At 57.7% G+C, this 21,927-nt stretch overlaps 1 protein-coding gene across 1 annotated transcript; it reads left to right on the top strand.

Annotated features, from left to right (window-relative positions):
* The first annotated feature begins 1,030 nt into the window (after positions 1-1,030).
* Positions 1,031-20,371, top strand: LMNA (lamin A/C). Its single transcript, XM_065902226.1, has 12 exons — positions 1,031-1,610; positions 13,060-13,216; positions 14,558-14,683; positions 14,967-15,137; positions 15,415-15,540; positions 16,287-16,507; positions 16,609-16,831; positions 17,241-17,348; positions 17,463-17,582; positions 17,991-18,080; positions 18,870-19,142; positions 19,437-20,371. The coding sequence occupies exons 1-12, from the start codon at positions 1,255-1,257 to the stop codon at positions 19,461-19,463; spliced, it is 1,998 nt and encodes a 665-aa protein (XP_065758298.1). The 5' UTR covers positions 1,031-1,254; the 3' UTR covers positions 19,464-20,371.
* Positions 20,372-21,927: the final 1,556 nt, after the last annotated feature.

The following is a 21,927-nucleotide window of genomic DNA, read 5'->3' as shown; positions in this document are numbered from 1 at the left end:
GCTGTCCAGCCCCCAGCCCTGCTCCCCCTTTCAGGCCCCTTTGGGAACCACAAAAATTTGGGACCTGGGGTCCTGGCAATGTGATGAATGCATGCACAGCTTTGGTATCTGTTTTAAATTATCCATTAAAATAAGTACAGTCCTGGAAACAAAAATAAGTACAGTCCTGGGGTTGGTGGGGTGGGCTGGGCTGGGCTGAGGACTAGAAAGGGACCAAAGCTGGGAGGAACCTCAGGCAGGCTCTTTTTCTGACTGCTTGAGTCCAAAGGAAGGGGACAGGGTGGGTAGTACTTGGGTCCTATTCTTGACCTTCTCTGGGACCTGGGGGTTGTTCTTTGAGTCTAAGATCCAATGGTTGATTTCAAAGGGAGATTAAACTGGGGCAGAAGACAGGAAAAGAATGACCCCAAACTCTGGTCCCCACCCTGAATTCGAGGGTGTAAAACGAACTCAGGATCCAGAACTTTGTGGCAGCCCTCCCTCCAACCACCCCAGAGAACCCAGGCATACTTCCCCACCCCACCCTGGCATACTGAGATGCCGCTTTGAATGGACTGCCCACTCATGGAGGTGGGGGAGGTTGGGGGGGAGTAGGGGTGAGTCACTATTACTATGGGGAGGAAAAGAGGGAGCCAGTGGTGGAAGAAGAGTGAGTCACCCTCGTGGGCACCAGCCTCAACCCTCCCCCCCACTTTCCTGGATCTGCCTTCCTGGCGCCTTCCCTTGATTTGTGCCTACTGCCCCTCTTCCCCCTGCCCTTTGCCCACCCAGCCTCACCCCTTGGCTCTGTCCGTTACCCCCTCTAAGGCCTGAGGCAGTGGGGGCAAGCTTTCAGCTTGGATCGCTGAGCAGGTAGAGACCTAGAAGCGAGCTTCAGGGAAGCCCCAGGCACGCGGGGGTGCCTGAGGGAGGGTGGGGCCCTACCCCGGGCGGCCGTCTCCCCTGCTCACCCCTCCCTCTCCCACCCCTGTGGGTTAGCGACGGCCCCTTTAAGAGAGTGGCCCCTCCTCCCATTCCCTAGACCTATTAGAGCCTTTGCCCGGGAGCCGGTGACTCAGAGTGTTCGCGGGAGCTCCGCATCCACACCGGCCAACCCAGATCCCGAGGTCCGACTGCGCCCGGCCCAGATCCCCAAGCCTGCCAGGAGCCAGCCGGCCGGCGCGCTCCTGCCCCAGCAGTCTCTGTCCTTCGGCCTGAGCCCCGCGTCCTTCCCGGGACCTCTGCCCCTTGGGCAGTGCTGCCACCCTGCCGGCCATGGAGACCCCGTCCCAGCGGCGCGCCACCCGCAGCGGGGCGCAGGCCAGCTCCACCCCGTTGTCACCCACCCGCATCACCCGGCTGCAGGAGAAGGAGGACCTCCAGGAGCTCAATGACCGCTTGGCTGTCTACATCGACCGCGTGCGCTCGCTGGAAACGGAGAATGCGGGTCTGCGCCTTCGCATCACTGAGTCTGAGGAGGTGGTCAGCCGCGAGGTGTCTGGCATAAAGGCCGCCTACGAGGCCGAGCTGGGGGATGCCCGCAAGACCCTCGACTCGGTGGCCAAGGAGCGCGCCCGTCTGCAGCTGGAGCTGAGCAAAGTGCGAGAGGAATTCAAGGAGCTGAAGGCGCGGTGAGTGGCGGCGTGGGGCCGGGAGAGGAGCGGAGGGGCAGATGGACTGCCGGCCCTGCCCGGGCTCCAGGCGGCTGATAACTTTGCCATATAGTCTCCTCCCTCCCGGAACTGCCCCCAGCGAGTGACTGGCAGTGCCAAGGGAAATTGTCAAGACAAGACTGAGGAGGGAGAGGTCCCTGGGAGAGGGTGGGGTGTATAAGGAATGGCGGGGTTCATCAGGGCCAAGTAGGAGCTGGTGGCAGGCCCACATTCTGTCAGGGTGGGATTTGCCAATCATTTGGGGCCTGGGAGAGGGCCTTGGGCAAAGCCGAACTGGCCTTGCCAGGTCTAAGACATCTAGGCACCCAAGACACTTAGGAGTAGGTGAAAGGGTCCTGTCGGAACTTTCTTGGCAGTCTTGGCACCGTGCCAACATTGCCCAGCCTGACTCTGAACACATGACACCCACTAGAACAGAGCTCCTAGGCTGGGAGATGTCCAGTGGTGCCAGAGAGAGGTCATCAAAGCCGGGTGACCCCCTTTCTCCCCTGCAGGGGCACGGCGGTGACCCTCACTGCACAGCCCTTTCCCGGGTTCCTGTTAAGAGTTTTGAAGAGCTCCTTTATGCCCTGCATGTCTGGGGCTTCCCCTGGCCTCTGACAGGCCCACCGATCAGCTCCAGGAGAGCCGCTCCCCCGCAGCTCCCACAGTCCTTGGCCTGCTTGGCCCAGGAATGCAAGGGAGGGAGGGAGATGGAGGGCAGAGGCTCCCGGCTCAGGAAGTTGTGTTATGTATGCCCAGGTCTGTACCTCCCCTTCCCCACCTCCCCACCCTCACCCTCTGCCTGGAGTTTTCGGAGGAGGATCTGGACTCTGTCCCTCCCTGCCTCCCTTTTTGGGGTGAGCCACTTTCATTTTCCCAGCCAAGCCTAGCAGCCTTTGCTCTGGCCGGTCCTCTCAGCCACTGGGACTTTTTTGTTGTTGTTGTTATTGTTCTTTGCCTTATTAAACTACTGGAATACTGTGACATTTTTGAAATCCAGCTGTTGGAAGATTCAGGCCCCTCCTACCTTACCCATCCCTGCCCCACCCTACCGCACCCTACTTGTCTCCTCCCTCTTTTCTAAAAAGGCCTTTGGAGCTGGGAAGTTTAGGCCCTCTTCAGCTCCCCAAGGATTGGTTTTCTGTGAAGACCTCAGCCAGCGAGCACTAAAGGTGCTTGGAGATCCCTGGTTGGGGCCGTAATGGTTTGTCTTCTCTTCTTCCCCTTTGCATCATCTTCTCCAGGCTCATGCTCCTCTCAGAAGCACTGTGTATTTGCTACTCTTTATACCCCTTTGCTAGCCCCCAGCCCCTGGCATCACCCCCTAGTGAAGAGTAGATAGAAATGGTGTGGGCAGGCAGGTGCCTCTCCCCCCCACTCCCAAGCCCAGTGGCTTTCTGCGTGTCAGTTCCCCGATCAGACCAGGGATCCAAAGCCAGGAACCCTAACCATTAGGCCACCACGGAACTCAGAGTGACTATTTCTGTTGAAAGGGATCATTTCTGTCATTGTCCACTAGTGATATGTATAACTTAGTTAACAGGGCAGACAAGAGGCAAGCTAGGGGAGTCCCAGAGAATTAGTGTTCTAAACTAGTTTACCCAGCTACCAAACTACTACCCTGCAGGTACCTGCCAAGGGCATTCTTAGCAGGTCTTTTTCTGGGGAAGGTGTTGACCAGGGAACAGAGCGAGTGGAGTCTATGGTCTCTCGCTAACCCAGCCACGCCAGTCTGTCTCTGCCTCCTGGCGCAGCTGTCCCGGTCTGGGACACCAGGCGGGTGTGCACGCACGTGGGACAGGGCCGGGGGTGGTGTGTGTACTTGTTATATTTAGCTGCCTGCCTCTCCTCTCCCCCACTGATCCTGGCTGGGGGTGCTGGGCTTCCGGAAGAGGGGGGGTGGTTTTGTACACCTGGATCCTAGGCTGATAGGAGGCTGGGTGGAGACAAAGAGGGCTCAGATTGGGGTTTCTGTCCCCTTCTATGTCCCCAGTGGGAGGAGCAAGGATTTGTTCCCTTTTGTGTCTGGTTTGCTCAGGGTGAGGTGAAGAATGGCATGAAGAATTTGGGAGAGGAAGAAAGGCATTGTCCTAACTCCTCCCACTAAAGCCTAGAGAGAAGGTGTTGTCTGGTTTAATGTTTAATTAGAGCTCAGACTTCAGGGCCAGGCTTTGGGTTGAGATGCAGAGCTGTCTGTAAGATCTTGTGGTGATTCCTGGCCCAGCCTGGGTACCTTGACCACACCCAGGGCTTTGGGGCCCCGTCTCATCAGACTAGGTTATAGGCTCCAAGCAGAAACACTGCTCCTGCCCACAAACACAGACTCACATCCTTTATTCTGGAGCCCAGGGGGTTTGAACACCTACTTGCAGGAAGAAAGAGGAGGTTAAAAGCATCAGGGGAGGCCGGCCTGGGGTCGAGGCTTAGAGCTAGGCCCCATCCCATGCAGGACAGCTGGGTGGATGACTCAGATACTGCCCCCCTCCCTCCCACCCCAGTGGCTTTGCAAGAGACAGAGTGGAGACAGCAGATGTCTTAAAGGGAGGGGTGGGGGCCTGAGTGTCTGCATCTCTGCTCCCCGCTCCCCACTGCATCCTGGGATCCTTTTCTGCATCCTTCCTTAGGTGGTGGTCTGGAACTGGGGCTCCTGACAGACAGTGTGCACAAGTAGTTCTAGAGTAGAGTCCAGAGTTACGGGCTTGGGCTGCGGGTTGGTGCCAGGGTCTGTGTCTTCCCAAACGGAACTGGTAGAGGAAGGCTGAGTCAGAAGTGGGGAGATCCCAGACCCACAAAGCAGAAGCATCCCTTCCCCCCAAACAAGGCCTTGGGTCCCCGACGACTTCCTGAATTGCCCGCCTTACATGATGGCCTCAGTCAGGACACACAGGGACCTGCAGGCCCAGGTTCTTCCAAGCTCTCATCAGGATAAGGACAGGGAGAACCAGAGAGCGGTGCGAAGGCTTGTCCCATGTAACACAGCCAATGAGTGACAGGCCCGGACTTGAGCCCGGGTCTTCTGACTCTCATTTGAGTGCTCCTACCATTAAACCTTGGGCTTCCCAGGTGGCGTTAGTGGTAAAGGATTCACCTGCCAGTGTGGGAGACATAAGGGATGCGAGTTCGATTCCTGGGTCGGGAAGATCCCCTGGAGGAGGGCATGGCGACCCGCTCCAGTATTCTTGCCTGGAGAATCCCCATGGACAGAGGAGCCTGGGGGGCTACAGTCCATAAGGCTGCACAGAGTTGGACATGACAGAAACGACTTAGCACGCACACACGCACCATTAAACCTCACTTCTCTAGCTTCAGGGACAGGTTGTAGGTTGTGGAAGGTGGGCTGGGGTGACTAAAGTGCACCCTTGCAGTCTGGAGATTCTGCTCTGAGGCCAGCGTTGCCTTAATATTCTGCTGTCCTGCAGGGCCTGTTATCACTTGATCAATAGCCTTTGCCACAGCCCATACCTGGAAAGACCCAGGACCCTCTAGGCCATGAATCATGAGCTGTGAGAGGCTGGTAATTCCTGTCTTGAGACTGTCTTGGGACTTGTCATGGGAATTGCCTACCTGGATATGTAAGAAACTGTGCCTTTTGGCAGATATATAAGGATAACGGAGATGGAGGCCTTTGAGGATACCTGGGCCTCAGTCCTCACCTAAGGGCGCTCCTGTTGTCATTTCTCCACCCTGCCCCTCACCCTGAAGTCCACATTCTTATTCAAATGGAAAGAAGAAAGTACAACTAACGCCAGGGACTGAGCTGTAAGTACTTGAGGAGCCCAAGAGAAACAAGAAAGACTGTAATTCCTGCTAGGGTCCCGACGACCTTCCCACAATTGATGCCCCGTCCCTGGCACATCCCCTGGCCTCCAGGGATGTGAGGCTTACTCTTGCACGGAATGTGCCCATTGTCCGCCCTCCCAGGCCCACCCCCACTGATTCAGAAGCTCAGTGTCAGGGCTGAAGGCAGGGACAGCTGGGGGGACAACTGGGAGGAGATGGCTTTACCTACCAACTGTGCCCTCTGCTCCCCTGTGCCCTCCTCCCCACCCCCAGTCTCCCTCCTCCCCACCCCCAGTCTCCCTCCTCCCCAGCCCCCAGTCTCCCTCCTCCCCAGCCCCTGACCACCTTTAGCAGCTTCAGCAGCCAGGACCAGGTCTGGCTCAGAGGTCCAGGGCAGTTCATTCCATTCTTACCTCCCTGGCCCCTCGAACCCTGACTCCTGAACGGAAGATGACACAGGCTAAGCTCTAATATTCTTGGAGATGGCGGGGAAAGAGGTTCTATGGGGGAGGCTGCAGGGTCTCCGGTCACTTAACAAAAGGCAAGGTGATCTGTCCACAAACTGACAGGTAGCGTGAGGTAGCGAAAACAGCCCTGGCCCTCGGTGTCCTTAGTTCCAGGCTTAGCCCTGCCTCTAAACTGCTGTGTGACCTTGAAGAAATCACCCTCCACCTCTGGATTTCCCTAGCTGTAAAAGAAAGGGGTTAGGGTGGAAGATCTCCAGAGATCCCTCCAGTTCCAAAGTAGTACCATGACCCACAAAGTGAGAAAACAGTTCTCTAAAATACCAAACTGTGCATATAAAAATCAGATATAAAAAAAAAAAAAAATCAGATATAATTGATGTGAAAATAGTTAATAGCCAATGCTATTCTCACTAGAAATATTTCCCACAAGCGATGGAGTTAAAAGTACTAACACCCTCCTCTCTTTCTCCAAGAAAGTTTGTGAGAAACAGGTAATTATTATGACGTTACACTCTTGGCTTAGGCTTTGTTTTTATTACTAGTAGGAAAGGACACTATATTTTGAACATACCTCCCTTGAGGCTGTACCATGCAGGGGAGTCCCGTGGACCTGTGCTGGAGAAGAAGCGGAGGCTCTGGGGCAGGCAGGACCAATACCTTAGTGCTGGCCAGGATTAGACAGCATGGGCGGGAATCAGAGGGAGGTGCAGGGTGACCTTGAACTGCCCACCTTCTGTTCTTCCTGCCCCCATTCTGGCTCCCCCAGCCTGAGTGTGGGCTGTGAGAAGGTCTTGCCCCTTAAACACTCAGGGAAGGGGATAGTTTGGGAAGGAGGTGGGGCAGAGTAGGGGGCCACGCTCCCCTGTCCTTTCGTGAGGAAGCCTGAATCCTGCCTGTCGAAACCAGGAATAATTCTGGCCAAAATCCCAGGCCCAGCAGAGGAGCTGAGTCACGGTAGAGGGCAGAGTAGAGAGTGGACGGGAGACCCTGAATTGTCCAGTCAGAGAAAGAAAGACTAAGGGACGGCCTTTTTTTGAAAACTACTTTTGAGTGTTCTTGCTGAGTGTCAGGAAGAAGGAGGAGGATCTGAATCAAATGGGGGACGGATGGAGGGGGACAATATAGGAATTCCTTTAGGGACTAGCTCAGGGAAGTAAGAGACCCTTGATTTCCAGGAGCGCAGTCCCTGGCAGTTCAGAGGGGGATGTTTGGGATTGCCAAGGCACCCCCCGCCCCCCTTCCTCCTTCCGTAGCTCTGATGACGCTGCCACCCTCTGCCGGCTGGGAGACAGCGTTGCATCTTCCAAGGCTAGAGCTGGAATGCAGTGGGACCAGAACTCCTAGGTCCTCCCCAACTTCCTTTCTCCATCTTGGGGTGCGGCTCCCACCTTCTCCCTGCTGTTGTCAGGGTTAATCACCATGAGCCACCAGATGGAAGGTTAATACATCCGAAGGAACAACTGAATCTCTTTCTTGTAGGGATCCCCTAAATGTCCCATCTGTTGGCCAGTGGTTTCCCTCCCTCCCTCCCACACCCAAGACCTCCTACCTCTTCCTAGGCCATCCTTCTCCCCCTCCATGCCCTTCTTTTGGTCTGTTCCAGGCCTTGGCCTGCATTTTTATGACAACACAGGAATGATTTCTGGAGAGACAGGCCAGGAAGAAGGAAAGTGGAGTTTGGCAGGAGGGAGCGGTTGGTCAGGAAGTCTGCCGCCTGTTGTCCAGGACCCCAGCGCACCGGCCTCTGACTGCAGGCCTCTCCCACTGCTGCACAATGCCACGTTGATACGCCCAGCAGCTGTGACTCAGGCCTGGCCCTGTGCCAGGCCCAGCGCCTCTGCTGGAGTTGCGTCTGAACATGTCAACAGGCCTCCTGTGCCCCTTCTCAGCACCAGTTCCCCCATTCCAACCCTCCCTTTGCCTGGAATTAAGACCTGGCTTTGTCTGGGGTGAGGACAGCTGGGAGCCTAGCAGCTCTGGAAGGGGATCTGAGGGCCCTCGGACCCCGAGCACATGCGGCGGTTGTCACACCCAAGGGGGGCGTGCGGAAGAGAGCCGAGCCTGCTGTGGGTGCGTGCGCCTGGGTGGGGGGTCCGTACTGGGGTCCTCCCGCGTACTTTCCAGGTGTAAGACATTCGGCCCTTCCACAGGGTGGCCTTTGGGGAAGGTTCAAGGGGCTTCTCAGTCCCTAGAACACCTGCCCCTGTCACTTCCTCTCTTTAAGGTCTCCTTTCCAGAGAGGGCTGGTGCCTTGAAAGCCAGAGTGGGGAACCAAGTGTCCCAGCGCTTCCACCTCCTGCCCATACCTGAGAGTGATGGAGACCCACAGACCAGCCAGGAAGCCCCACCGTGGTTCCTTTTGGGAGGGAACTGTGGAACCTCGAGGCCCCACGCAGAGCTGAGGGGTAGCTGATGTCTGAGGACCCCATCACTAGGTCTGCGTCATCACTTGGGTACTAGGGTGACTCCTAGCCATTGAGCAGAAATCCAAGTGTCTCCCAGGCTCTCTTCCTGGGTGTTGCTACCCACTTTCTGCGCGCCCTGCGTGCGTCATGCCATGTTCTGCGCCTGTCTCCATTGCTCTGAGTGTCCTCAGGTGACCGGGTGGGCAGGGTTTTAGGGTCTGAGCCTACTCTTCTCCAGGCCTCGGTTTCCCCACCTGTAAAAGGGCAGGAATTGTTCTAGAAGGAGGTTCCCCCTTAGAAACCTTGAGCATATGAATCTTCTGGCCTCAGGGCATTTGGGGACATAACAGAAAAAGCCCCGAGACACACTTATAGCTGGAAAGAGAATAAAGCAGCAGGTAAAACAGCTGAATGGACGTGGAAGAGGAGAGAGGTGTGGCTGGGTCTGGAGGCGCAGGGCTGAGGCAGGGCTCAAACCAAGGAGGCAGGTGTGGATTAGGATAGGTGGAGGGAGGGGAGAATACATTGCAGTGGGAGGGGTTGCTGGAACAAAAGGAAGGGTGGTAGGAAGGTGGGGGCCCGGCTTGGGGTGGCCACTGGAGGGACCCCATCACCTGGCAGGGAGTCAGCCTGGGAAGAGTTCTAGACGTCTGGGAGGAGGGGAGGGCTGGGACTCGCCGCTGCACACCTGCTTTGCGCTGCCCAGCCACAGGGGGCTCCGTTTTTGGTGAGGCAGGAAATGCCGGGGGCTCCGGGATCTCGATGCTCCTGCCTCCCCTCCCCCTCTTCTCCGCCGGGCCATGGGGAACTCCGAGGGCTGGTGAGCCTGGGGCGGGTCTGAGGGAGCCCGGGCGGGCTGGCCGGGCTCGTCCACTGCCCCAGTGGCCATCCGCCCCGCCCACTGATTATTTTTAGCCCCAGCCGGCTGTCTCTGCGCGCCTCGTGTTCCTCAGTCCAGCGGAGGAAATGGGGGCCTTTTCCTCGGGGCCTAGCAAGTTGCTCCCAGCAACCGGGCCCAAACAGGCCTGTGGCCGCCCTGGCTTCCATATCTGGCATCCGAGCTGGGCTGGGGAGGGTGACTCAGCCGGCAGGTCAGCGCTTGGCGCGGTGCCCACGTAGCCCAGGCGCTTGCTCCCCACCCCCACCCCCGGCCAAGAAGCCCCTAGCGTCCTGCCCTGCAGTGGCCCTGAAGCCCGGCTCCCCTCTCCCTCCAGCCTCTGCCTTATAGCGCCCCGGCCTGGGAGCACGCAAGCCCGCTCCCAGCTCCCGTGCATCGGCCTTATCCCGTTCTTCTCTGCTCTTCTGCCCTGCCCCACCCGACTTTTCCCGCCTTCTGCGATCAGATTTGCCAGCCGTGGGAAGAGTTTAGAAACAGGATGCCCAGCCCTTCTTGTCTCAGGAGCCCGCTGGGATGAACCCACTCCAGTGCTGGAGGAGCCTGGCGGATGGGAGGGAGAGAGTGGGCTCCTCGTGGCGCGGCACGCGGCTTGGGGGGGGTTGCTGGGCAGGACGTGGGTACAGCCAGGGTCTCCCCTGTGAGCACTAGAGGATTTCCTGACACCTGCCCGGGTATTGTCTGCTGGAGGATGAGTCACCTGTGGGGCCCCTGGGTCCCACCCTGCCCAGCTCCCCTTGCCAGCCCACGGCGGGGCAGCCTGTGCCCAGCTTTCCCGTTGCTGGCCCCCGTGGGCTGGGGCAAGGCCGCACCGCCGCTTGGGCTGAACGCCTGGCCAGTGTCTGCTTGGGGTCCCGGTTCGGGAGCCCGACTAAGGAAGCAATGTCATTTGGAGCTAGTGGACAGGCAAGACTGACAAGGAGGTTGGGGAGCCGCTGGCTTCCGTGCCCCACCCCAAGCCGTCTCTTGGGGAGTGCGTGTGGCTCCCTGGCCACAGGGCTCCTGAGGTCTGAGTCATAAGCCCATGGGTGATAGCAGCTGCTTCCCCGCAGAGGGGAGCTCCCCGAGCCTGACTGAAAAAACCACAAACGCTCTTCCTTGCTTCCCTCTTTTTGCTCAAGTGGTTTCCCTCATCTGCCTGGTGTGTCTCGTCCTTTCATTGCAACTCTTTTAAGTGCTAATCAGAACCGCCAGGAGGGGAAGGAAAATCGTCCCCTTAATTTCTTTGGAGACCATTAGCAGGGCAGGGGGAGCCATCCAGCACCCATTCACACCTCTGCTCCCGACTTGCTGCAGGATCCTGGAGGGACCCTGGGCAGAGTTCTCTGAGCCTGTTTCCTTCATCACCTAGGAGTAGCACCTGTCTCAGTGGGGAAGCTGTGGCGATTCAGTTAATGCAGTCTTGAGAGCAAAGAATCAGACACCACTCAGCGGCTGAACAACCACCATAACGTGTACACAGTCAGCTCTGCTTGCTGTCATTATATGATTACTAGTATTTGTCTATTAGTATTAATATTAGTATTACTACCAGCCCACCTTTGGGAGCAGTCCTAACTGAAGAGGTTAGACTGAAGGACAAAATCCTGCTGTTGTCCGGCTGTGAGCCCCCGAGCTACATTTTCCTGTGTCAGTGTCTGCCTGGCACTCTCACAGGAAAGGTATTTCCAAGGAGAACTTCTGATGTTTCTCCTCTGGGTCTGAGGAGGCCATGGAGGCGGGACTAGGGAAGAGATACCCTTGAGATGTCTTCTGAAAGCATCAAGGTGCTCCTTCCTGCTTCTCCCAGCTCAGGCTGGCTGGATCAGGAGCCCTGTCTCCTGCTGGCGTCTCGGTTCTCTCTAGACCTGTGGCTGAGTAGGAGGAGCAGGGGGAGGAGTCCTGATCAGCTGCCAGAATTGACTGTGACTCCGCCTGGGTCCCTGGAGCTGCATGCTGTGTTTGACCCAGGGTCACTCACCTTCCTCCTCTGTGCCTCAGTTTCCTCATCTGTAAAAGGAGGGGGTTAAACCGAACCTATGCGAAGCTCCTCCCAGTTCTCTAAGTTCTGAGGGCCTCCCAGCCGTTAGCCTGCAGGGCAGGGAGGCCTGTTCTGGGAAGTCCCTGCCAGCCTTGGAGTCTGCCCAAGGAACTCGGAATCTATGTCTGCCGTGTCGCTTCACTTTACCAGCGGTTTTTCTTCTTCTTCTTTCCTCCCCCTACAGCTGCCTCAGCTTCGGAAAAGTTCTGAAGTCATGGAAAGTTGGGGCTGTGCTCCCAGCCAGGGGCTGGGCCGGATGGCAGCCAAAACCTGAGCTGGGTTTTGACTTTATTTTTAGCTTTTCTGGCTAAGACGGAGGAGGGGAGAGATCCTTCAGGTCTGGAAGGGCCTCTTTTCACAGGAGACAGACACTCTTGCTCTAAACAGCTTGTTCTGAAATGTGGCCAGAGGCCTGGACAGAGCAAGGCTGGGGGTGCTCCCCCCAGATCTTCACGTCCTTCCCCTGCCTGTCTGGGTGGCACTCTCTCCCCCTCGCAGAGGAGCCCAGTCGGAGGGGAGGTGACTCCTGTTTGAAGACTTCTAAGCTAGTGACAGGAGCATACCGCCTCAGTCTTGGGCCCTCCGTCCAGAGCTTCTCCATCTTTCTTCACACTGAATTGTTGGGTCTCTTGGAGCCGAGGGCTTGGTGGCAGGAGAAAAATGTTGGCAGGGCCACTTCTCTCCTTTCCAGGATCGAGTTCTTTCTCCCCCTGCCCACATTTGGTTTTCCTTTTTTCCATCTGCCCAAGTGGGTTCATGCTTGAAGTCTGATGAGTCGCAGATGGCAGCTGGGACTAGGCCACTGGGCTCTTTCCTTCCCCTCCCTGCGTCTAGTGCCTTCTCTCCCCACACATCGGGGAAGGGATCATGACAACTGGGAAGTTCTTGTGTTCCCCAGAGGTCTTTAAGAAAATAGGATCCCTCTATTTTTCCAGGTCACTATCCAGCAGAAATAATCAGGGTCCCGGAAAGGGAAGGGAGGTGGCAGAGGCCACCCCCCGTTTGAATTGGTTCTAGTTAAAGCTTTACCCAGTTTGAGGAGTGTGGAGGTTCAAGGCTGGAGCCCAGATGGACCTGGAGGCCTGGGGTCACATCTGGAGCCAGATGCTGGGCTTGTGGTCGATAGGTTGGGCTCAGCATTCTCAGGCTCTGATGAGGCCCAGAGAGAGGGACGGCTGGAACCCTTGTCCTCTGCCCCATCAGGGGACCCAGACTGGGTCTGAGAAAGGGAAAGGTCAATACAGTGCCTGGTCGACTTCATGCCAGGTCTCTCTGAGCTTTATCCAAACTTCCCCTCCCAGCAGTCCCTGGTGTGTAAAGGGCCTAGGGGAGGTGACTGACACTTCTAGCACTCAAATTGATAAGCGTCAGGGACACTCAGACCCCAGGGCTAGGAGCCTGGCTCTCTGGATCTCTGCAGAGGAGGAGGCTGGGCTGAATGGAAGGTGGGTGGAGTTGGGGGAGAAGGTTAAGGCTCTATGTGGGAAGGGGCAGGAGACAAAGGTGGTTCTGTCTCTTTGGGAAGGAATGGGAGGGGAGAGAGGGAAAAGCATTCATCTCATGGGATCGAGCTTTGCCCTTGGCCTCAGGCACGTTCCTGAGCACTGAGTCATGGGAAGGGTGGAGAAGCCGGAAAGGGGTTTTGGGGGCCTTGGGAGAAGTGGGAGTCCAGCCCGAGGCGGGCAGATGCAAACAAACCAGGGCCAAGGATGCCCTCTCCTGGCAGTTTGGGGGATAGCAGAATCAGGTCCTGCCGCTGACCTCCCAGGACCTGACTTCTCACTCTCCCTGGGGGACCTGACTCTGTCTAGGCATACAGATTCCTCCTCTTAAACCCACTCTTCTCTGGCTTCTTTAGCAATTCCAAGAAGGAGGGAGACTTGATGGCAGCCCAGGCCCGGCTCAAGGACCTGGAGGCTCTGCTCAACTCCAAGGAAGCTGCACTGAGCACTGCTCTCAGCGAGAAGCGCACGCTGGAGGGCGAGCTGCATGACTTGCGGGGGCAAGTGGCCAAGGTGAGGCCCACCCGAGACCCCGCCTGACCCTTGTCCCTGCCCCCTGCCCAAACGCACACTCACTGCTCCACTCCAGGCATTCTCAGGAGGTGCCTGGTCTGACCTGTCCCACAGCATCAGAGCCATTCCTGTGTCCTAGCTTTGCTGCATCCATCCAGACCATAGTGCATCCTCCTTTGCTGCCCATGGTGTCTCGCATCATGAATTTAAAAGAATCCACAAGCCATTTCCATCTAGCTTTGAAATGAATTGTGCCAGGCCCTGGATCCCTCCCGTTTGGGCTTGTTATAGACAGCCGTGACCTCTCTGGATGATAGGAGAAGAGCGTAGTCTGTCCACAGAGCCCTAGTTGGGAGCTGATGGTGGATCATATATGGACATATGTTTTTAATGTATACGGTAGTCTTTACTTTCAAACACTTTGCTATTCATTCCAGCGTCTAGTCTCATGTTAAAGGCTAGGGAACAGAATCAAAGAAGCAGGCTTGTTCCCAGTCTCACAGCCACATCTGCTCAGAGCAAGGTCAGGACTAGAGTCAGCCACCAAGCCTCTGTCCAGGGCTCTCTTCCCTGCCTCCCTGCCAGGCCTTGCCACCATAGTACACCGTGGAGAGACCAAGAGAAGCCAGCAGTTTGGCTGGAAAATCAAGGCTGGGCCTTTCTCCTCCCAGGCCCTGCCCCCAGCCCTTCCCAGCTGCACCGCCCAGCTTATGCTGTCTAAGAGGAAGATCTAAGAAAGGTGCACCCCTACTCAACGTTTCAGAGGATCTTTTCATGGCAGTAAGGGTGCGATCCATGGGTCCATGATCCAGCCCCTGCCTGCCAGTCCAGCCACCTCTGCCGTCACTCTCCCCGCAGGGCCCCATCCTTCAGGCTTCAGCAGTACTGAGCCTTCCGAAGATCCTGAAGTGCACGTGTATGCTTTCTTACCTCTGTGCCCTTGTACTTGCTCCTGTCTGCCCACTCACCTGTCCTTCAGGTCTCAGACTCTGGAGGCCTTCCTACAAGCCCCCCGCTACCACCTCAGGCACACTTTGGTCCCTTCCCTCATGTTCCTTCTGTACTCTGGACATACTTCTTTTAGAGCAGTGGCTGTAGCAAAATACAGCTATAGAAAGAAGAGGCACTATCTATATTTTCATTAGCACAGCACCTATCCAAGGTCATTACTGCAAGGAAGTAGATGTGTCATCACTTCTGTGGGCATCCAAAGCTCTTGCTCCCTTAGGCCTGTTTCTCCAACATATAAAGGGAGGTGCTGGACATGACCCCCTTCTCAGCTTCCTTCCAGCTCTGGTGTCCTATGACCCCTCTCCCTGACCTCCGTCCCCTTCCTCTCAGCTCGAGGCAGCCCTGGGCGAGGCCAAGAAGCAGCTTCAGGATGAGATGCTGCGACGAGTGGATGCTGAGAACCGGCTGCAGACCCTGAAGGAGGAGCTGGACTTCCAGAAGAACATCTACAGCGAGGTGGGAACTGTATTCTGCAGACTGGAGGACTGGGGCTGGGTGGTGAAAGATGTCAGAGCTAGGCTGGGGTATCAGCTGTGTGCAGAGGTCCCCTAGCAGGCTGGCTTATACTAGTGATGGGGAGTGGGGGTGAGGGCTGGGGGGAGTGGTGGCCAGCCCCCAGGTTAAGGTGGGGCTCATAGTGACTTTGTTCAGGGTTAGGATTGGGCTGGGCGCTCAGCCACTTGGGCCTCATCCTCAAAGGACTAGTTCTGATTTTGGTCTCTGGGTCCACCCCTTCCAGGAACTCCGTGAGACCAAACGCCGCCATGAGACGCGCCTGGTGGAGATTGACAATGGGAAGCAGCGGGAGTTTGAGAGCCGGCTGGCGGATGCCCTGCAGGAGTTGCGGGCCCAGCATGAGGACCAGGTGGAGCAGTACAAGAAGGAGCTGGAGAAGACCTATTCTGCCAAGGTGCTCACTCTCCCGGGGTTCCTCTGCTGCCTCTGTCCCCAGCAGCCCTCCTATTCTGCCAAGGTGCTCACTCTCCCGGGGTTCCTCTGCTGCCTCTGTCCCCCAGCAGCCCTCCCCGCTGCCTCCCCCCTGGAGATGTCCTGTGGGAGATCAGGCGGATGGGGGCAGGAGCTGAGATTGCCCTGGACCTCGGGCTGCAACAGCGATGTCCTTCTTGGGTCCCTGCCTCCTTCCCCACCGGTCCCTGCAGCTCTAACCCTTGTGTCCTCCCCGCCAGCTGGATAACGCCAGGCAGTCAGCGGAGAGGAACAGCAACCTGGTGGGGGCCGCCCACGAGGAGCTGCAGCAGTCCCGCATCCGCATCGACAGCCTCTCGGCCCAGCTCAGCCAGCTCCAGAAGCAGGTGCTGCCCCCGCCTCCCCCACCGCCCGTCCCCTCCCCACAGGGGAGAGTGCAGAATATGCCCCCAGGAGCATAGACTGAGTGAGAAGCCCGGGGTTTGGAGTCACTTGACCTGTTTGCTGTTTAGGTCTACCTCTTATCTTGCCTGCCTGACCTTCACTTCTCAGAGTCTGGGGTTCTCCCATTTGAATATGGAGATCACCCCCGTCCTCCCTAACTCTTAGATCTGCCTCAAGACTCACTGTGAGGTGTTAAAAGTGGGGGGAAAAAAAAAAAACAGTGAAAGTGTTAGTTGCTCAGTCATGTCTGACTCTCTGCAACCCCGGAGATTGTAGCCTGCCAGGCTCCTCTGTCCGTGGGGTTTCCCAGGCAAGAATACTGGAGAATGGGTAGCCATTCCCTTCTCCAGGGGATCTTCCCCACCCAGGGACCGAACTGAGGTCTCCTGCATTGCAGGCATAGTGAGGTGTTAACAGCGTCAATATTGTAGCTGGCTGTGCCATTTGTGGCAGAGGAGATGGGTTCTAGCCTCAAATTAAGAGATTTCAGTCGGAGGTTGAGAAGGACTCCCCAGTTGCCAGCCAGCCACAGCCACGTTAGAGTCCATGAAAGGCGCTGATGGGAATCTGAAGACAGGGTTGGTGGGGGTGGGCTGTGCACCAGGGGTCTGCCCCTACCCCTGTCCCTTACCTCTCCATACCCGGGGCCCTTGAGAGCTCACCAGACCCCCCCTTTCCCCTCAACCAGCTGGCAGCTAAGGAAGCGAAGCTGCGGGACCTGGAGGACTCGCTGGCCCGTGAACGCGACACCAGCCGGCGGCTGCTGGCAGACAAGGAGCGGGAGATGGCGGAAATGCGGGCAAGGATGCAACAGCAGCTGGATGAGTACCAGGAGCTGCTGGACATCAAGCTGGCCCTGGACATGGAGATCCACGCCTACCGCAAGCTCCTGGAGGGCGAGGAGGAGAGGTGGGCTTCGGGGGCGGCAGGGAGGTGCTAGCGGCCGCTTCCTCCTGCCTGCCTGCCACCCGCCTTGACTAGACCTCCTGACCCTGTCTCCCCCTCCACAGGCTCCGCCTGTCTCCCAGCCCCACCTCGCAGCGCAGCCGAGGCCGGGCCTCCTCCCACTCGTCCCAGACCCAGAGCGGGGGCAGCATCACCAAAAAGCGCAAGCTGGAGTCCACCGAGAGCCGAAGCAGCTTCTCCCAGCATGCGCGCACCAGCGGGCGCGTGGCCGTGGAGGAGGTGGATGAGGAGGGCAAGTTCGTGCGCCTGCGCAACAAGTCCAATGAGGTAGGCCTCCCAGGTCGGGTGAGAAATGCCGTCGGATTAGGGAGAAAACCTGGAAGGTGAAGGGATGGAGTTTGCGGGGAGGGTTGTTCCTCACATCAGACCAGGGCAAGTGTGGGTATCTCCTCCACACTCCAGTTCCAGCCCGGCTACAGGACTTATCAGAGCAGTGAGACCTTCTTGGGCAATGTATTTAACCTCTCCCAGCATCGTCATCTGCAGAATAGGCATGAATAACTTTGAGTTCTTGGGAAGATGAAGGACTGAGTAGGTCTGGTACAGCCTAAGTGCCCATAGATGTAGCTGTTATTTATCCTTGAGGGGGGAGAGCCGTGAGGGGAGGAACAGAAGGTGATAAGCCCTCTAAGAGCCTGAAGGAGCCTCTCTCACCTGCCCCTTCCCTCCCGGGCAGGACCAGTCCATGGGCAACTGGCTGATCAAGCGCCAGAATGGAGATGACCCCCTGCTGACCTACCGCTTCCCTCCAAAGTTCACTCTGAAGGCCGGGCAGGTGGTGACGGTGAGTGGCCGAGTGTTTGGGACTCTGGGGTGGCCTCGGGTGGGGATGGGCTGGCCTGAGGCTGGGTGTGCTGGAGTGTGAGTGCCTTTCTCTAATGATTTCTCCCTCCCCCAGATCTGGGCTGCAGGAGCTGGGGCCACCCACAGCCCCCCTACCGACCTGGTGTGGAAGGCGCAGAACACCTGGGGCTGTGGAAACAGCCTGCGCACAGCCCTCATCAACTCCACTGGGGAAGTGAGTATGCTGCAGGCTGGCCTCTAACTGCATAAGGCTTCCCCCGGCGGCCAGAGTTGGAGGCAGCTGCCCCCACCCCAATTCAGGGCCACTTTCTCCCAGGTCCCAAACTCTCCACCCCGTGTACAGACCCAGAGATACCTCCCCTAGCAGCAGGAGGGGTGGGGGGTTAGACGGTGAGCACGGTTAAGGGCAGATCATGCTTCTATCCAGAGAACTTGACTGCATGCCCCTGGAGTAGAAACAAGTTTCTTAACTCCAGCGCCCCCGAGGACAGAGCAAGTCACAGCCTGGACAGGGGGCAGAGCACGAGCAGGTTGTTGGTGGCCAGCGGGGTTTGGGTGTGCTGCACACGCCTTCTCCGACCCGCAGCCCTAACCCTCGGGCCTTGTCCTGTGTCCGCGGCAGGAGGTGGCCATGCGCAAGCTGGTGCGCTCGGTGACCGTGGTCGAGGACGACGAGGATGAGGATGGAGACGATCTGCTCCATCACCACCACGTGAGTGGCAGCCGCCGCTGAGGCCCAGCCCACGTCAGGGCACCCAGCCGGGCCTGGGGACACCCTCTCCCTGGCCTCCCCCTGCCAAAAAAGTCTTTTCATTAAAGAACGTTTTGGAACTTCACTCGCTGCCCTGGCTTTTCTTCTCTCTCCTCCCTATACCTTGAACAGGGACCCCAGGTGTCTGGGTGCCCTACTCTGGTAAGGAAGGGAGTGGGAACTTCTGATGCCACGGAGTCTTCCCATGGGAGCGGTGGACAAGAGTCCAGATTGATCCCCCGGGGCGGGGAAGGGAGGACAGACGTGGGGCGCGCAGCCCTGCCTCTCTCCCCCTCACTTCTGTTGCATGCATCTCCTTTCTTGTCTCCTCCCAATCCTGGTCACATGCATGGCCTCTCATTTCCCCCATTTTTCCTGGGAGAAGGGTCTCTCTCACCTGCCCTCCTCCCCAGTTAATTTTGCATGCCTGCCGCTGTCCAAGCTTGCTCACTCTGTCACCTTCCCCTCTGAAGCTTAGAGTAGCTAAGACAAGAGGCAAAGCCACAGCTCCCGTTGCCTGCCTGTCCCCAAGTCTTCCTGACCCTTCCCCCTGTCATGTCCTTCCCTTCCCCTCTTCCCAGCCCAGGTCCGTCCCCCTCGCCCCAAGCCCTGCCCCCCACCAGTTAGGCTACTCGAGCGCAGAAGCCCACCTTTCGGCCTGGACCCTGCCGGAGCGCGGAGCCTGGGTGTTGGGCCCGAGCGGTCGGTCCCAGACTCGCCGTCCGGCCTGAGCCTTGTCTCCCTCCTCAGGGCTCCCACGCAGGCAGCAGCTCGGGGGACCCCGCCGAGTACAACCTGCGCTCGCGCACCGTGCTGTGCGGGACTTGCGGGCAGCCCGCAGACAAGGCGTCTGCCAGCGGCTCGGGAGCCCCGGTGGGCGGATCCGTCTCCTCTGGCTCCTCCGCCTCAAGTGTCACAGTCACTCGCAGCTACCGGAGTGTGGGGGGCAGTGGGGGTGGCAGCTTCGGGGACAGCCTGGTCACCCGCTCCTACCTCCTGGGCAACTCCAGACCCCGAACCCAGGTGAGTCGGCCCTCTGTCTCCACACCCCCCCCCCCCCCGCGGGCAGAGGACCCTAGTCCTCCAGGGTTAGGACCAGGCGGCCCTGTGGGAGGGAGAGCCTTCTCTTCCGCAACCCGGGGGAGTGGGAGCCTCCTCCCCGCAGCCCAGGATCCTAGAGGGTTGCTGCTCCTGCGTCCTGCCGCTCCTGTCTGAGCCCCAGATTGGAGGGCAGGGGCGGGGCTGGGTTAAGAGGGGAAGGGAGGGTTCGGCCCAGCACCGCCACTCACACCTGTCCCCCTCTCTCTTCTCTCTTAGAGCCCCCAGAACTGCAGCATCATGTAACCTGGGACCTGCCGGGCAGGGGTGGGGGCGGAGGCCCCTGCTTCTTCCTCACCTCAAGCCCACCCCTGCCCTGCACCTCATGGGAAGGGGTTTGAAGCCAAAGAAAAATACCCCTTTATTTTTTCTTCTATGTTTTGTTTTTTGTTTTTCTAAGAGAAGTTATTTTCTACAGTGGTTTTATACCGAAGGAAAAACATAAGCCAAAAAAAAAAAAAAAAAGCGCGCATCTATCTCAATCCCCCCCTTTTCTCCCTGCTTCCGAGAAACTCCGTATCTGCCTTAAAACCAAAGAGGGAGCCAAGGAGAGGGGATGCTTTTACAAAGCCTTGTTTCTGCTTTTCTGCCCTGCCCGCCACCCGCATCCCGGGGACCCCGTGACATGGTGCCTGAGAGGCAGGTGTGGAGTCTGCTCCGCCAGCCTCCAAGGGAGGAGGGCTGAGCCTCGCCCCTGGGCCGGCCCCCATCGTTCCACTACCCCTGGCAGAAGCTCTTCCGCCTGCCCCACCCCGTCCCCCCCTCTCCCTAGCCCCGGGGTGACTCAATTCTCCCAGGTCCCAGCTGCGTTTGCTTCTTCTATATGTTATTTAGACAAGAGATGGGAATGAGGCGGGAGGTAGAAGGAGGGGGAAGAAAGGGCTGAGCCTGCCTTCACCTAGCTTTAGAGCCAGGGGTGGGCTCTGCCCAGTCACTGGAGGTCGATCAGGGTCAAGTGGGTGTAGGGGAGGAGGGAGAGAGAGGCCTACTAGAAAGGGGGAGAGCCTGCTGGGGCCCCACCGAAGAGGAGGAAGGGGAGGAAGGGTGGAGGGTGTGCGGCAGCGGGTTTTGGCGAACACTAAGGAGCCCCTTGCCTCCCATTTCCCATCTGCACCCCTTCTCTCCTCCCTGAATCAATACACTAGTTGTTTCTATCCCTGGCTGCCGTGGTGTCTTTGTTGGTGGGTGTCACTGTGCGTTTTCTGAGGGTCCCATACGCATGTCACTTGGTCACCCGCATCCTCACGCCGCCCAGCCTCCCCCCTGCTCTAGGGGAGACAGGGACCTCAGAGCTTCAGGTACACAGCTGGGCACCCAGCAGTGGCTGCTGGGGAGACGCTCTGACATGAGCATTGCCCACCCAGTGCGGGGCCCTCTCCGAGTCCCGCAGAGAGGCAGAGCCTGAAGGCAAGTGTTTCCTTCCTGACTTCCTTCAACCAGCCAGCACTTAGCGAGAACCTTCTTTGTGCTGGGCCCTGAGCTCAGCATGAATACCGAGACACACACATGATGATACAGACCCAGTCTGTGGCGGGTGACATCTCAGGACCCGGGCAAGGACAGATGGGGAGGAGGGAGTTAGCAGGAAAGGGGCAGGACTGACTTTGCAAGCACACAGTCAATGTCCCTCTGCGCCAGACTCTGCTCAGCTCGGAGACAGGGAAATGGACAAGACGGTGTAGTCAGTGTTCTCAGGGATCTTACACTCCAGTGGACTGCTGGGGACAAACGGATAGGTCAGGTGGAGTACGAGCCTCAGGGGGAGGCCTCTAATGGAGGGGAATGAGGAAACCAGACTGAGGGAAAGGACCCCAAGCAGGGAAAATGAGCTACAGGGACCCACCCTTCTCTGGCCCTTTATAGGTTCCAAAGCATCTCTGCGCTATTTCATTTGACCCTCATGCTGTCTTGATGAGTGGTTTTTGTCCCCTTTGTCACTGGAAGTGGGGGCTCAGAATTAACTCAACAAGACCACATAGCTACTAGATGGCAGAGAGAACCCAGGGTCCTCTCTGTCACAGACCCCTGCTTCTGTGACATTATGCCCCCCTCTGGGGAAAAAAAAAAAAAGTGATGATAAAATATAAGTTTACATTCCCTGGGGCAGATGAGTTGAACCTGCAGTCAAAAGTTAGTGAGAAAAAGAGCATGCCTGGACTGTGGGAAAAAGAACTGGAGAAAGCGAAATGAATGAGATGAGAAAAACCTCTTAAGTCCTGCTGGAAAGTCCTGGTTCCCTAGGGGCTCAAGCCAGGTGCCTCAGGGAAAGGGATGCGGAGAGGGTAGGGTGTGGACTTGAGGAAGCGGTCCTTTTCTGGGGAGGGTGGTTCTGAAGAAGGAAATCCTTTCTCTCTCAGTCCCAGGCAAGGACTCAGGGGTCCCAGGGAATATGGGACTTGGGCGTCAATGGAGTCCCCATCTTTTCTAAATGAGACCGTCCATATGAACTTCCCAGACTTGACACCTGGGGGCGCCAGAGCCCCGCTCACGGCGTGGGTTCCCCGGCAGCTTGAACACTGGAGGGCTCCGCGAAGGAAGCATTGAGGGCTGGGCTAGCAGGCAACGTCCCTGCTCTTGAGGAAGGCGGAGGGTAAGGCAGGTCCACAAAACCTGGGCAAGCTGACCACGAGTCGAATTGGTAGCTCCAACTCCGCCCAGCGGCTGCGTCACACGTGGTTACCTCATGTGACTCTCAGCGGACCACACATGA

The sequence above is a fragment of the Muntiacus reevesi genome, chromosome 1 (assembly GCF_963930625.1).
Source record: "Muntiacus reevesi chromosome 1, mMunRee1.1, whole genome shotgun sequence".
NCBI lineage: Eukaryota > Metazoa > Chordata > Mammalia > Artiodactyla > Cervidae > Muntiacus > Muntiacus reevesi.
The sequence above is the reverse complement of the archived record's forward strand: the minus strand, read 5'-3'. Positions and strand labels throughout refer to the sequence as shown.